This window comes from Symphalangus syndactylus, chromosome 10 (genome assembly GCF_028878055.3).
Source record: "Symphalangus syndactylus isolate Jambi chromosome 10, NHGRI_mSymSyn1-v2.1_pri, whole genome shotgun sequence".
Classification (NCBI taxonomy): Eukaryota; Metazoa; Chordata; class Mammalia; order Primates; family Hylobatidae; genus Symphalangus; species Symphalangus syndactylus.
This window is the reverse complement of record NC_072432.2, coordinates 134203793-134217524: the sequence shown is the minus strand read 5'-3', so window position 1 is coordinate 134217524 and position 13732 is coordinate 134203793. Positions and strand designations below refer to the sequence as shown.

Genomic DNA, 13732 nt, shown 5'->3' with positions numbered 1-13732 from the left:
GAGGATGCTCTCACCCAGCTGCCTCGTGGTTCATGCCCTGTCCTCTGCACTCCCTTATTCCCTATTGAATTGCTTCCCTCTTGCCTCCCTCCGATCCACCTGAACACATGCTGCCAGAGTCCAGCCACGTCACTTTCTTGTTCAAAAACCTTCAACGGGCTGGGCGCAGTGGATCATGCCTGTAATCCCAGAACTTTAGGAGGCTGAGGAGGGTGGATCACTTGAGGTCAGGAGTTTGAGACCAGCCTGACCAACATGGCAAAACCCCATCTCTCCTAACACTACAAAAATAGTCAGGTGTGGTGGCACAGGCCTGTAGCCCCAGCTACTCAGGGGGCTGAGGCAGGAGAATCGCTTGAACCCAGGAGGCGAAGGTTGCAGTGAGCCAAGATTGCGCTACTGCACTCCAGCCTGGGCAACAGAGGGAGACTCTGTCTCAAAAAAAAAAAAAAAAAAAAAAAAACAACCTTCAGTGACTTCCCAATGCCTGAAGTTCAGTAGTGTAACCCACCTCATTCCCTCCATGCGCCCAGCGTTTTTGCTCTACTGAACTATGTGCCATCTCTAAACAAGATTACCTTTTCGCCTTTATCAACTGTGCTTCTAGAATGCTCTATCCTTTTCCCTTTTAGGATCCAGTTCAAATGTCAAATCTAAGAAATGTTACCTACTCAATTCCTGCAATCAGAATTCACCTCTGCCTGTGTATTTCAACTGGTATCCCATTCTGAATTAGTTATATATGCATATATTTGTCTTTCCTACTAGACTACACATACCTCAAGAGGCAGGAGCCAGAACTTACCCCTATGTGCATTTCAGCACAGTCTGAGAGAGTGCCTTCTACTTAGTAAGCAGTCCCTAATTTAATTCATCAACTCCCAATATTTCTCTCCATCAAGGTCTCCTTATGGAAAAGTAGAGCCAAAGTGACAAAACCTGGAACTATTTCCTTTCGTCTTCCCCCTCAATTCCTGTCTGCTTCAGTTTGTCCTTTAACCTACTCAAGGCTATGTTAAAATCACGCTCCTCATCGGGGTAGGATGACCTCTTTCACAACAACCATGTGAAAGGAGTATTAATACTCCCACTCTCTAGATGAAGAAACATTGGAAAGTTCAATGCCTTTTTCAGAGCCAGTAATGATTCACGGTATTCACGATAACAGCTGCCTGACCCAACACGAACGCCCATCGCACACAATGCCACCACCATTAGTCTCTTCAGCTTCTCCACAACTGCCACTGGTTTCTATGACTCTCCACCAACAAGTTACACCTTGGAGTTTAACATAGATCACATTATAGCTGTCTCATCTTCTCTAATGTGACCTGATCAACTCCTTTCACATCATTTGTTCTCATCTTTCTCCTTTACATCCAGGCTTTCTTCTCTCCCCTCTTCCAGGTCATTTGCAACTCAGCTGAGAGTCTACTCCTGGGAATTCTACTCCTAGTGATACCATTACCACTGCAGAGGGGGTTCATGTGAAGCACAAACATTAAGCAAACAGACTAAAACCCTTCCAGTCACATGCTGCTCTCTGCACACAAAGATCTTCTGTGACTCAGCATGAACAGGACCTGCACTGAGTTAGCGCTTCCAGGAAAGGGAATAGAAAAGACATTGATCCACCCATATCCTCTCAATATTCCTCCTCCCTTGGCACGTACACAAATGTTTTCTCCTGGTTCCTTTATATAGGGAGAACTAGTCATGGGAAAGGAGCTGTAAGCCAGGGCTTGCTTAGGTCTGCCAAAAGCACAGGTGTATGTACCGCATGAACTATTAGGTATCCAGTTTTAACGATCTTTATGAAGATTATTTAGTAAAATGTGAAAATGGCTGATAAAATGCCAAAAGAAAATGTAGACACACAACAACAAGTAAACACTATTAATACAGCCATAAAACATAAATGGGTATTGCCAAAGACTGAAAGGAAGAAGGCAAAAAAAAAAAAAATTAAAAGGTGTTACAAGCTGTGGGCCATGAATGAATGCTTAAAATTTTCTAATGTCTGTTTGGCTATCTTATTGCTATATTACAAGCCACCCCAAAACTACGTGGCTTAATACACCACTCATTCATTCATTCTGTGCAGCTGAGGACTGGAATCCTCAGAAGACTCATCCCTCCAGTGTGGGGTGGCTGGTGCTGGCCTTCAGGGCCTCACTGAGCTGGGAGCTGGGCTGCCTACACCTGGTTGGCTTCCTTACAACATGGTAGCTGGGGTTCAGGGGCAAGTGGCCTGAGAGACGGGCCAGATAGAAGCCCTACTGCATTTTCTAACCTAATCTCACATACCACAGCATCCTGCCCCCCACATCCTCTGTGTCAGGAACAGTCACTGAGGTCCATACTTGGGACATCAGAATACCCTGGGGGGCTTTTAAAAAAACGCCTACCCAGATCAATTAAAGCAGGTTCTGGGGCCCAAAAGTACTTTTTTTTTTTTTTTTTTTTTTTTTTGAGACAGAGTCTTGCTCTGTCACCCAGGCTGGAGTGCAGTGGCGGGATCTCGGCTCACTGCAAGCTCTGCCTCCTAGGTTCAAGCGATTCTTCTGCTTCAGCCTCCCGAGTAGCTGGGATTACAGACGTGCGTCACTACGCCCGGCTAATTTTGTATTTTTAGTAGAGACGGAGTTTCACAATGTTGACCAGGCTGGTCTCGAACTCCAGACCTCAGGCGATCCACCTGCCTTGGCCTCCCAAAGTGCTGGGATTACAGGCATAAGCCACCGTGCCCAGCTCCAAAAGTATTTTTTTAAATGCCTCCCCAGGCGATTTAAATGCACTGACAGGAGGGAGAAGGGCAAAATGAAGATCTCTGAACTTTCTTCTGGCTCTAAACTTATACCTATTATTCCAATTTAGGAAGGGGTGAAGAGGCTTAAAAAGGTAAAATAAAGGTCTCTCCTTGCTAGAGAATAAATGTTTATGCCCCCTCAAAATTCATGTTGAAACCTAAGCCCCAAGGTGATGGCATTTGGAGGTGGAGCCTTTGGGAGGTGATAAGGTCATGAAGGTGAAGCCGTCATGAATAGCACTAGTAGTAACCTTATAAAAGGGACCTCAGAGGGCTCCCTCATCCCTCTGCCGCATGAGCGCACAGAGAGAAGACAAATGTCTGTGAACCAGGAAGCAGCCTCACCAGACACTGAATCTGCTGGTGCCTGGACATGGTTTTCCCAGCCTCCAGAAATGTAAAAACTAAACGTGTTTTTTAAGCCACCCAACCCATGGTAGTTCATTAAAGCAGCCTAAATAGACTAAGACATTCCTCAATTTTAAGAAAGGTACACAAAAACACTGACAAGTGTAGGTGTATTTTAGACAGAGACACAGATACTGACTTCCCAAGACCTGAAGCCCACTGGGCCAAGTTCAGCTGTACCTATGTGACCACTGAGAAGGCAGCATTCAGTTCCTACCTTCCATTCAGATTGACTCAGAGCAGTAACAGAGGGTGAGAAAAGACCGGCACTCCTCCGGAGCACCCCAGGCCCCTGCAGGAATACACCAGTCCTCTCTGGCCCACGTGACTCAGTTTACAGCCAGGCTGTAATGGTCCACGAACAGGAAAGACCCCACAGGGCATCCACAACCCTTTCGGTGGCTGGCACACACGTCTAAGGAAGGAAGGAGTGCAAATCTAGTTTCTGAAATTCTAAATGTTGAGGTCACAAATATACATACGCTACTTCCATTACCACTTCTAAATCACTGTGCCCCAGGCCAGGTGTGGTGTCTCACGCCTGTAATCCCAGCACTTTGGGAGACTGAGTCGGATGGATCACTTGAGGCCAGGAGTTCAAGACCAGCCTGAGCAACATGGCGAAACCGTCTTTACTAAAAATACAAAAATTAGCCGGGTGTGGTGGTGCGCGCCTGTCATCCCAGCTACTTGGGTGGCTGAGGCAGGAGAATTGCTTGAACCCAGGAGGAGGAGGCTGCAGTGGGCCAAGATCACGCCACTGCACTCCAGCCTGGGCAAAAAAGCGAGACTCTGTTTCATAAATAAATACATATATAATACACACATACATACATACATCACCGTGGCCCAAACCAGTAATTTTCAAGATGTGGCTTCAAATAGTCTCTGTTGGTTCAAGACTGCAGGTCCTATAAATTGGCCCAAAGTATACATATGATGAATTTTCCATTGTATCATAATCTACATTAAAAGTCATAGGGATGTGTATTTTAAATAATAGTCACAATACAAAGGATTTATTTGGCTACAAACTTTAAAGTATTAATTTTGAGGACATTTTCAAAATGGAGTAAGGAATATACATGTATTCTAGGCCCTCTGTCCCACCCAAAGTCATACAAGTGAAATTTTAACTACTACAAGAGCACGCTAGACACTAGACATCACTCACTGTGTCCTAAGTTTATCAGCTTTTCTACTAATTCTATCCTGATAGATGTTTTTCATTGTGATAAAAGGGCCCAGGTGTAAGTTACATCATCCACAGGGATCCTGTGTGCTGCTCGAGATTTTCTTGGACTAAAATATATGAAAATTACATTTCCTAATTAAAATAAATACATTAAAAAACAGCCAGTCCAAAGACTGACTAGATCACTACTCCTCAAAATTTTAATATGCATTTGATTCACCTGTTCAGAGTCTAACTCAATAGGTCTGGGGTGGGCCTGCAATGGTCATTTCTAACCAGCTGCTCAGCAACACTCATGCAGCTGGTCTCCAGATCGCTCTCTGAGTAGCAAGGACCCAGATACAGATAACCCCAAGTCCATCCTAAGCAATGCTCAAAGATCATATTCTCAAAAAACACGTACTCAAACAAATGCATGTACACACAGGTCTACGGCAGCACTATTCAAAATAGCCAGAGAAGGTAGAAACAGCCCATCCTTGTCCATCAATGGATGAAAGGATGAGCAAATTATGGTAGAGACATACAGTATAATTCAGCCCCCCACCCACAAACAGGCAGAAGAGAAGTAGTGACATGTGCTATGATGCTGACGAACCTTGAAAACGTTATGCTGAGTGAAAGAAGCCAGACACAAAAGGGCATATTTGGTATGATTTCATTAACATGAAATATGCAGAATAGGTAAATTCAGAGAAAGAATGCAGACTGTGGTTGCCAGGGCTGGCGGAGGGAGGAATGGGGAGTGAATGCTTAATGAGTGTGGGGTTTCCTTTGGACTGACGAAAATGTTGTGAACTGGACAGAAAACAATGTGAATATAGTAAACGCTACTGAAATGTTCACTCTAAAATTATTAACTTTATGTTGTCAATTTCCCCTTGGTTTTCTTAAATATGAAAAAAACAAAAAACAAAAAACATATGCTTATAGACATACTAAGTACCAAAAAAGAAAAAATCCAAGATTCAATGACAAACGTAAAAAATATTTCCCACTATAATGTAACATTTCATATAGCTCACTTAATCTGAGTCTTTTTCTTCATTGATAAAATGCAGATAAATAAAATGCAGGTTGATAAAATGCCCCATCTACCACAGAATTATAAGGAACCAAAGAAAAATGATAAAAATTACTCTCAAAACCAGAAGATACAATATGAGCCAGGTAAGGTGGCTCAGGCCTGTAATCCCAGCACTCTGGGAGGCTGAGGTGGGCAGATCACTTGAGGGGTCAGGAGTTCGAGACCAGCCTGGCCAACATGGTGAAACCCTGTCTCTAATAAAAATACAAAAAAATTAGCTGGGTGTGGTGGCGTGGGCCTGTAGTCCCAGCTACTCAGGAGGCTGAAGCAGGTGAATTGCTTGAACCCGGGAGGCAGAGGTTGCAGTGAGCCGTGATTGCGCCACTGCATTCCAGCCTGGGCGACAGAGTGAGACTCTGCCTCAAAAAAAAAAAGAAAAGAAAAAGATAAAATATGAACAAACAATGCTGTATTATTTTTACTACTGTAAGTGCACTTCTCAAATTATACATGAATCCCTAAAGATTTGGTGACTACTAAAAACAGACATTACAATGAAATCACCAAATCTGTGCAGAGGTATTTAAGTCTTGTGGGAGAGATCAGCTTCCAAAAAATATCACTTCTCACCCATTTCCTTACAATGTGACCAGTTTGATATAATTCAACGGTCAGGTAAGTTCTGACATATGTTCAGAAATGTATCCTTCTCCTCCATCCTTAAGAAAATAAAACAATTCAAATGCCCTTTTCTGTCCATTCTTTTAGTCTGAAATGCAAGAACCTACTTGGAATAAATGCCTGGAAGAGAAGAGGCTCTCCCATGCTTCTCAGTGAGGGAATATGCCTGCAGCAGCTTCGAGCTACAGCATCAGTTATGCAAGAAGAGACAGAGATTGGCAGTGCTTTTCTTTAATTCTAAGCCCCGTTCTCTTTGAAATAAACAGACAACATGTGGAGTCATGGTATAGGTCTCTCAGCTCGGCATAAGTCAAACATAGAAGTACCTTTCAAAAGTACACGTTTAGTTATTCTTCTTACTCAAAAAGCCACTTCCCATTCTCCCAACTTTCTCCCTATCTAATAAAGAGATAACAATATGCCCGTAAGAACAACTTTTTGCTAAATGCACTTCTACCCTCCTCTGTGAAGCAACCTTTTGTAACAGCACAACCTACCGCAAAGATTTTTAACAGAGTTTTCATGTAGAGTTTGCGGATACCAAAGGAGACTCCAAAAATGGCTGGCACTATGATGAAAACGAGAAGGAGGGTGAAGAGGACAGTCAGGGAGATGCCCAGAAGGTTGACAATCAGGCTATCAAAAGGCAGCAACAGGAACATGGTGGAAGATCCAGAACAGGCCAGCACCTGCCTCCCTAAGAACAAATTGCAGCCTTCAGATGGTCCTTCCCGACAGCACCAGCCAGGGAAAGGAAGCAAGTTCCCGAAGAACAGCAAACCCCATTCCAAAGTCCACACCCTTCAACCGCCTGAATAGAAGGCCTGGGAACAGAATGACAGAAAAACACAGCCACAAGAGGCAGCTGCAAATGCCAGGTCTCCCCAGAACGGATGGACTCTAAAGATGAATGAAGCTCGATGGGTGTTCAGTAAAAGAATCCAAGTCCAGATGGAGTTTCTGTGCAAGTGAGCAGTGAGGACGGGGGCTCTGCTCTGCTGTCCTGATGCTGCTTCCAGAGGTTTTACACGGTTTTCCTGCCCAAGAGCATTCAACAGATAAATCTGTCCTGCAGATCTGTCACTACCAGAAGTACCAAGAAGAGTTCAACTTGGTGCCAGAAAAATCCTGATAACTCCTGTGGAGGGGTAATCACTGGCACTTCACACAGAAGGCTTTTGAACTTGAATATGTGGAAATTAAATAATTGTTTCACTTAAAATTCCTTCATAAGCTGAGAACCATGTTCATGGTAGAGAGTTCGTATCTGGCCCCATCCTCCTCTGGCGAGGCTCCTGGTGCTCACAGCTTCCAGGACCCTCCTACCTGGAGAGCTACAGTCTTTGCCAGAAGGAAAGAGATGCTGGCACACAATGTCTCATATTGCAAGTGCTGAGTGTAACTCCAGATGCATCTGGCATTGGTTTCCTCTGGACACTCTTCTCCCGAATGCTCCCTTTCTTAGCAGTGACCTGGGTTCTTGGCAAACAGCTGCTTACATGCTGCCAAAGCTGGGGGAGGGAAAAAGAAACATTGTCAGTCACACAAATCAAGAGAAGAAATGTCAATATGCTGGGGGCCAGGCGGACTGTTTTAGGGTAAGCCTAAAACTGTCAGTGTGGTCAATGCCTGCTTCTCAAGTCATCAAGGTCAGAGACCAGGCAGACCCAACAGGTGGCAGACATGAATGTGGGAGGGAAACATAGAGGTTTCACAGTTTTCAACCCAAATGATATGATCTGTGGTCAAACTTTCTGAATATAAAATACATGTATATAAGACACATTTAAAAGACAAAAAGCGCGTGCTATGGAAAGTACATCTCCTTCCTACCTGTCCCCCAGGTACTCAGAGTGGTTCTGCACAGATACTGCCAAAGGTTGTAACCACCTTTGTATTCTTCCCAAGACATTCTATGCTTAAACAAGGAAATCACAACGGTTCTCCATCACCCCCGGCCCCCAGGCCAGGCAACAACAACATATTATTCTTCACTTTGCTTTTTGTTTTTGTTTTTAGCTTAACACATCTTAGAAGAATGTCCCATCAATACCCATAGAGCTCCTTCACTCTGCAGGTGCACAGTTTTCAACTTAAGAATGTGCCACAACTTAGTTCACCAGTCTACCTAAACCTAAACACTGATATTTTTACTTTTTTTTTTGTATAAATAATATTGTAATGAATAACCAGGTACATGCATGACTTAGTACACAAAATGTGCTTAGCAAATATATTTTCGGGGTAAATTCCTAGAAATGGAATTGCAGAGGAAAAGAAAATACACATTTTTAAATTTGCAAGATCTTGCCATATTTTCCACATAGAGATTAAACTCCTCCAGCCTCTCCCCACACTGGCCACTCATTGTGAAATTCCACTATTTCAAATATCTCACAAAAGTATTCCAATTTTACATCGCACATTCCAAATCCCTGAACTTGGGAGTATCTTATCAAGTCTCTCTGGCAAACATTTTGGCTTCACACTATTCACCTTCAGGCTATTCCAAACACTTAGAAGTACAAGAAATTGAACAAATGAACAAGTACTGACTTCGCCTTAAAATGTGCGCAATTTAAGGGAGGAGACCACCCTTCATATTGTCTTATGCCCAATTTCTGCCTCCAAAGAAAGAAGAAGTAAAATCTAAAAGGCAGAAATGGAATCCACAGGCAGCCCAGCAGCGCACTCTGGGCCTGGTAGTTAAAAACCAACCTCTGACCTAACTCCTTGTGTTATCTATAGATTTCAGACATTGTATGGAAAAGCATCGTGAAAATCCCTTCCTGTTCTGTTCCATTCTGATTACCCATGCATGCAGCCCCCAGTCACGTACCCCCTGCTTGCTCAATCGATCACAACCCTCTCGCGTGGACCCCCTTAGAGTTGTAAGCCCTTAAAAGGGACAGGAATTGCTCACTCAGGGAGCTTGGTTTTTGGAGATGTGAGTCTGCCAATGCTCCCAGCTGAATAAAGCCCTTTCCTTCTACAACTTGGTGTCTGAGGGGTTCTTGTCTGCGGCTCGTCCTGCTACAGTTTTAGAGAACTCAAGGCCCTTCCCTTGTTACCTCGTTTGTTTATCCCCAGCCCATCAATCTGTATGATTTCCATTTCACACGTCAGGAAGCTGAGAGAAGTAGTTGCAGACCCAGTTCCTCTGTACGGCTCCGTAACATTCACACATTTCTGAAGACAAAATGCTCTAGTCTACAAGGACATGCTATGTCCTTGGCGCTATGTCAGTGGCGCTGGGTCATGAACCCTAGTTCCTAGTTCTGATGGCCACTTCTTACATTTCCTTCCACTTTCACACTGTCACTGCGATTGCTAACATTGACTGAGTGCTTACAACATGCCCAGCACTGCACTAAGGAGCATTTCACATATACCACCCCCATGTAATCCTCACAATGGCTGTACAATGGAGTCATTGTCATCCTGATCTACAGGTGAGGACACTGAGGTTGGGAAAATTAAGGGAGTCAAGTCACCCAGGGTTGCAGAGAGTTGGAAGCAGGACAAGAGCATCCGTCTCCAGGCCCCTGCTCTGTAACCCCTACTTCTTCCTGTCTCCCAAACGACATGCTTTAAAATGAAGTAGCACTGGCCGGGCGCGGTGGCTCATGCCTGTAATCCCACTTTGGGAGCTGAAGCTGGTGGATCACCTGAGGTCAGGAGTTCGAGACCAGCCAGGCCAACATGGCGAAACCCCATCTCTACTAAAAATACAAAAATTAGCCAAGCATCATGGTGCATGCCTGTAATCTCAACTACTCAAGAGGCTGAGGCAGGAGACTTGCTTGAACCTGGAAGACTCCAGCATGGGTGACAAAACGGGACTCTTAAAAAACAAAACAAAAACGAAGTAGCACTTTCTTCAAGCCAGCCTGCTCTACAGAACTTCTTGTGATTAGAGAAAACCATCAAGATCTGGACTCCATTATCAGAATTTGGTGGTGGTCTCAGAATCCAAGATACAGACATGCTCTTGTGTTTTGATAAACACTTGTACATGCCAGTTTTCTAACCATGTTCTAGAGGTAGTTCAGGCACCTGAGTTACCAAAGTTCTCAGGCCTGTCCAGGGCAACATCTCCTTTCCTCCTCCATTGCTGTCTCTCCACTCCCTGTGGACAGCACTGCCATGGGAAAGAGGCAGAAAGGGCCTCTGTCCTACTGGCCAGGGTTACCCTGAGTTCCACAGACCCAAGGTGACCGGCACCAGGGTCACTTTGACCCTCATGCCAGAGTGTAGATCACTCCTCTAAGGATCACAACTAAGAATTCCCAAGGTTCTTCTGGGTTCATGTCCCCAAACCAGTAAACACGTGTAGCCATAAACCAATTTCTTCACCTAGTTCAGGGGTTGGCCAATCACAGCCCACATCTGGCTACAGTCTTTTTCACAAAGGCTCATGAGTTTTTACATTCTTAGACTCTTTTAAACAGATGCAAAAAACAAAGAAGATTTGACAAACCCTAAAATACTCACTATCTGCCCCTTACAGATACAGACCCTAAAATACTCACTATCTGCCCCTTATAGGAAGAGTTTGCACTCATGACTTTGCTGGTCTTTCCTCCGCTCAGAGGCCCCCTGCTGGCTCTCCCAGTCCCATCCCATCCCACCCCATCCCATCCCGACACACTCCACCCCGAGTTCCTTTTGCTGAATGCCAGCCTCCAGGACAGAGAACACCAAACTGGCCTAACAAGTTATTTGGCCAATACTAAACAACACTCACACAAATTCTTAGAAGTAGAGGAAAGAGCAAGCCAATTGAGTTTATCAAATCGGTAGTGTTTGGAAACTGAAAAATCATTAAAGCCAGAGGTAACTGGTGGCTTAAGGTCCCCTTAATACAGACTTTGATGTCTGGAAATATCAAAACTGTTCACATCAGAACTCAATCAAACCACAATTTCTAGATAACCGTTCTTTTACGAGAGGCTATCACTTTGCCTCAAGTAAATATAAGCATGACCCCTTAAGAATGTGAGCTGGGGAAGCCATTCATTCAGAGGAATATTCACTTACTCCCTCAACGTCCACAGATGGGTTCCAACCAAACTCACCCAGAATCATCAAGGCCAATGTTCCCCCACAGGCCAAACATTCCAGAGAATCAGCTAGTTCTGAGTCTTTTAGGAAGGAAGCTGCCTCCATTCCAGGAAGGCAACAGAGCCCATCACTAAGCTAACCTAACTCTTCAACCCATGGAATGGCAAATCTGGGCCTTTTGGCCTCAGTTCTTGGAGTGACTAGTTTATTAATTCAACAAACACTCACTGGGCACACAGTGTATGCCAGACAGTACACCAGGTGTTAGCTGTTGCTCAGTGGTGAAAAGATATGCCCATCCGGAAACAAGCACACAAAAAGTCGTAATTTCAAACTATGATGACTGTTGACAAGGAAAATACACTCCTGGAAAAGAAAAGAAAACAAAAGAAAAGGAAAAGGAAAAGAAAAGAAAAGAGAAAAGAGAGAAAAGAGAAAAGGAAAGGGAAAAGGAAAAGAAAAAAGAACAGAACAGAACAGAACTTAATTTAAATCAAGGCATCTACACCAATTCTGTCCCAATCACAAGGTATTGGACTGGGACTATTATCACTCCTAAATGCAGAATCAAATACTTTTCAGTCGGCTGTCTGTGACACATCCCAACTCAGGGACCATAACTGCTAGAATATGTGCAAACAGAGGCCCTGTGCCAACTCAAAAGGTAAAATAAAGGCCACTTTATTAATACATGCTTAGATCACACAAGAATGCACGTATTTTTAGAGCATACCAAGCACAATGCCTGTCACATGTTAGATCTCAATGAATGGTATATATTATCATTTCATTAGAATCAGAAGAAACTCAGTCTTCAGTTCTAGGTACCAAACTTCAAGAAGGCTTAGAGAGGAAAGCATTATAACGTATGATACAAAATCCACAGACCAAAAAACACAACTTGCCTGGCAAGCAGTAAGTGTTCAATAAAAAGGTTAGTCGTAAAACGGAGAAATTCGAATTGAAACTACAGTGAGATGGCAAAGAAATTCTGATAAACCACTGCACTGGTGAGAATGAAAAAACATCCTCAAATACTGCTGGTTGGAGTGTAAAATGGGTTCAACCTCTACAAAGAACAATTTAGCGACTGCCATCAAAATTTTAAATGTATATAACCTTAGATCCAGCAATTCCACTTCTAGAAATGTATCCTAAGGATAAATCGGACCAGCGGTTCCCAACCAAGGGTGATTTTTTTACCCCCTTGGGGAGCATCTGGCAATATTTGCAGGGATTTTTGGCTGCCACGACTTGGGATGGGAGTGCTACTACTGGCATCTAGTGCAGTGCGCAGGGCAGAGATGATGCTGCACATCTTACAATGCACAGGACAGCTCCCACACAATGAGGAACTGTCCAGCCCCAAACGTCAGTAGTTTAGAAGTGTATAAACCCTGTATTTTAAAGCATGAGCAAAGTGATAATATGTGCTGGGATACTGACTATGGCATTGTCTGTAATATCAAAACAAACATCAACATCTCCCAATAGAGGATATAATGGAATACTATTCATCTAAGCCCCTGTCACTAGGAAGGAGAAGGGGAATTTGAATGTATTTCCCAAGAAGTAATGACATTACACTAATGAGGTTTTCAACTACCACTTTTGCCTAAAGGTGTTTATATGCCTCTAAAATGGCTGGAGCATGCTTTCTTATTCAAAAAGTTCACATGGCCTGACAGGGAGGCAAACATGGCCACAGCCAGTGCCTGCAGAGCATACTGGGGGCAAATGAGACTCTCCAGAAAACAGGAACATAAATGCTTGAGGCTTCAAGATGGCACTCTGTGTAAATGCATTAGTAAAAACTTAGATTCTCACAGTAATTCTGAATCAGGACAGTTGGTATCCATGTACAGATGGCAGGGGCATGAGCCACGTGGGCCCTCAGAGACCCAGCCAGAGCCATCCCCTGGCCACTAAAGGCTGCACTGGTTCTCTACCCAGGATGCTTATTTGCATCACTGGGCCTCAGCCCAGATGAAATAAATTAGAATCTCTGTAGGTACAATCTGGATTTGTTCTTAAGACACTCGAGTGATTCTAATGTGTAGCCAGTTGAGACTACTGGGTTAAGGGTTCTTACCAGTTAACTGAGAAAGGACAACTGAAACTGAGAAGACAACCATCTCTGAGCACAAATTACCCATATACATAAAAAGGCACCTAGTTCTCTAAAAAAAGGAGGGGGATCACATTCACAAGGGAGGTGGTGAGGATCTAGAACAACATCCCAGGACATGAAAACTGGTGGAAGCCCTTCAGTACTGGAGAGCACTCAGGTCAGACAGGGCTGGCTGTCACCTAGAAAAAGTGGATTTGCTTGGGATACCTGAAGCAAGGGAATTGGTGCTATGGTTGGTAGGTATGGGGTGCAAATTCTAGCTCAATACTAAGAATCCAACCCTCACGCTTTGCTGGTGGGAATGTAAGATAGTACAGCTCAGAGAATGGCTAAACAAAGTTACCATGTACCTCGCAATTCCACTCCTAAGTAAATACCCAAGAGAAAGACAAACTGTCTACACCAAAAAAATTGCAC

The 13732-nt window shown here is 43.9% G+C and overlaps 1 protein-coding gene across 4 annotated transcripts in view; it reads right to left on the bottom strand.

Annotated features, from left to right (window-relative positions):
• The window catches only part of GPAT4 (glycerol-3-phosphate acyltransferase 4), a 40492-nt gene that overhangs the window by 18244 nt on the left and 8516 nt on the right, over positions 1 to 13732 (bottom strand). For all 4 annotated transcript variants that reach the window (XM_055296043.2, XM_063610976.1, XM_055296045.2 and 1 more), the window contains exon 2: positions 6618 to 7631. In XM_055296043.2, coding sequence (XP_055152018.1) covers positions 6618 to 6782 — 165 coding nt within the window. In that variant the 5' untranslated portion in view covers positions 6783 to 7631. The remainder of the gene's footprint in view (positions 1 to 6617; positions 7632 to 13732) is intronic.